The sequence below is a fragment of the Calliphora vicina genome, chromosome 5 (genome assembly GCF_958450345.1).
Source record: "Calliphora vicina chromosome 5, idCalVici1.1, whole genome shotgun sequence".
NCBI lineage: Eukaryota > Metazoa > Arthropoda > Insecta > Diptera > Calliphoridae > Calliphora > Calliphora vicina.
In genome coordinates this window covers 56,824,429-56,826,714 of record NC_088784.1, presented here as the reverse complement: position 1 = coordinate 56,826,714, position 2,286 = coordinate 56,824,429, and the positions used below count along the sequence as shown (strand labels likewise).

General features: G+C 32.8%; 1 protein-coding gene across 1 annotated transcript; it reads right to left on the bottom strand.

Annotated features, from left to right (window-relative positions):
* Positions 1–927: 927 nt before the first annotated feature.
* LOC135962123 (glutathione S-transferase 1-like) lies at positions 928–2,004 on the bottom strand. Its single transcript, XM_065513874.1, has one exon. The coding sequence runs from the start codon at positions 1,925–1,927 to the stop codon at positions 1,265–1,267; it is 663 nt and encodes a 220-aa protein (XP_065369946.1). The 5' UTR covers positions 1,928–2,004; the 3' UTR covers positions 928–1,264.
* Positions 2,005–2,286: the final 282 nt, after the last annotated feature.

The window sequence follows — 2,286 nt, the reverse complement described above, 5'->3', positions numbered from 1 at the left end:
AATTTTGAGTGAAATATTTAAGACTTTTCTTCGCTGTTAACCCAGAAATTGGAGTTCCTTTAGATCTTTCCTTCCGGAACCATTCATAAACAGCAAAATCTACTTTTGTATATGCTTCCGAATCATCGTATGCAATAGATAGAATTCCCCTTTTTCGTTTTATTCACATTGTTCAAATTGATTGTTTAAAAATAATCGAAAAAAATTATGATTATAATCCCGGATAATAGCGGTAATTACGGTTAATCGATGGAAAAAAATTAAATCGATCCAAAAATATTTAAATTTTCTTTCCCGGTTAATTGATGTTGCCGGTTAATCGAATCACGGATAATCGAGGCCTCACTGTACTTTGAAATAAAATTCTTAATAAATGCGAAATTAACCCTAAGCTCTCTTTTGTTGTGTCTGGTTGAATTTTCCGTTTTGGTGTATTCAAGGAATTATAGTAAAATTTCACGGATAATATTTTTGTCATTTTAACCCATTAAATCCCTGTTTTAACGGTGTTTTTGGCTCTTTTTTAAAAGAAGGACAAAAAAGACCCATGCCTTGAGGAAACTTTAACCCCCCCTCAAATGAAATTCAGATGTAAACTTTCAAAACGCCGATTCGCGTGTCTTATTTTTTTCTCCTCTATCAAAATTCATTGGTTGGACCTTGTAATTTTGGAAAAAAATTGATTTTGTTGTATAGTGTAATTATTCCATTTGACTGAGATAATAATTTTGAAATATTTACAAAATAAAATGGACTTAGCACTTTTGTATGTTTATAGTTATTTAATATTAACCATTCCTGACTACTAAAAACTACAAATTTTTAAATTAACCGTTAAACCGGTTTTCTAAAAAAGGAATATTTTCGGTTAACCGACAAACCGAGTTTTTAAGAAGTCAGTTATTTTTATAAAAACTAGTAACGGTATTTTGGTGGTAACGACATTTGCTGTTTTATTGGAAACGGTAATTTCATCATGAATTATATTCTACAATATTTAAAACAAGTTGTCAAAGGTATTTTTATTATTTTTTTAATGCAAAATTAGTATTTTTGTAAATTAAATATATATTTTTTTATTCTAAATTATACAGTTTCAAATAATTATAGAGAATTGAAAGAGTTGTTATTTGCCACAATGCAATGTAAGATAAACATCTTCTTTAGCACCTCTTGATTTGCACAGTGCATTGTCATCTTTTAGCGAAATGTTTGTATTTCTTTCACGCCCTAATAAATTAAATCTGGTACAGTTTTTCGGCACTCATATAATTGTAATATTTTTCGATTTTATCAATTGACTGTACTGCTGAGCACCAACACCATTTGCCTCGTGATAATATGGCAAGGTTTCCATGCGATTTAGCCATGCCATTAGTTTTGGATACTTCGATGTATCGATTTCCAGAACGGGTTGCAGTGAAGTAACTATCGCTACAATGCTGAAATCGGCAATTGTTAAATGATTGCCGGCCATATATGGAGAGTCCTTGAGAAAAATTTCCAAGAAATTGTAGGTTTCAACAATTGCATCAATTTTTTCTCGTGGCACTTGATTCTCATTTCTCCGCCACAGCGGTGCAGAAATGTTGTACAGTGAATAGTAAGCGACACCGCCTTCAAAATGCAAACGTTGGTCGACCAAGGCGCGCTTAAGGAAATCCTTGGGGTAGAGCGAATCGTCTTTAGCATATTTGCTCACCAAGTAAGTAATGATGGCATGAGAATCGCTAATAAAGTGGCCACCATCTTCTAGAGTTGGTACAGTGTGTTGAGGATTCTTTTTTAGAAAATCCTCCGACATTTGACCACCGGCCATTAAATCAATGTGAACGTATTTAAATGGTAACTGTAACGCCTTCAATGTTAGTAGACACGCTCGCACTGGAGGACTTGGTTCGAAACCGTACAAAGTTATTTTAGTCATATTTAGTTTTTGTATTTCAAGTATTTCCTCTCTACACGTTGATTCTTGAAGACGCGTTTCGTGTAACTGAATATGACATAGAAGCTTTTCTAAGCTGTTTGTTAATTGAATTAATTGTGAAGTACGTTATTTCGAGAGTAGTTGATAATTTCTGACTATCTCGTTGTCGATGACATGCATATTTCTAACAGCCATACCTAAATAAAGGCTTTGAGTGGTGTTTATTTGTCAAATTGTTATGTGTTAGTTGCAGAAAATTATTTTTTTCTTTACTTTGTACATACATACATAAGTATTAGGGTATACGATTAATCGGGTTTCTGGTTTATTCGGTTAATCGAGCAAATAATTAATCGGGG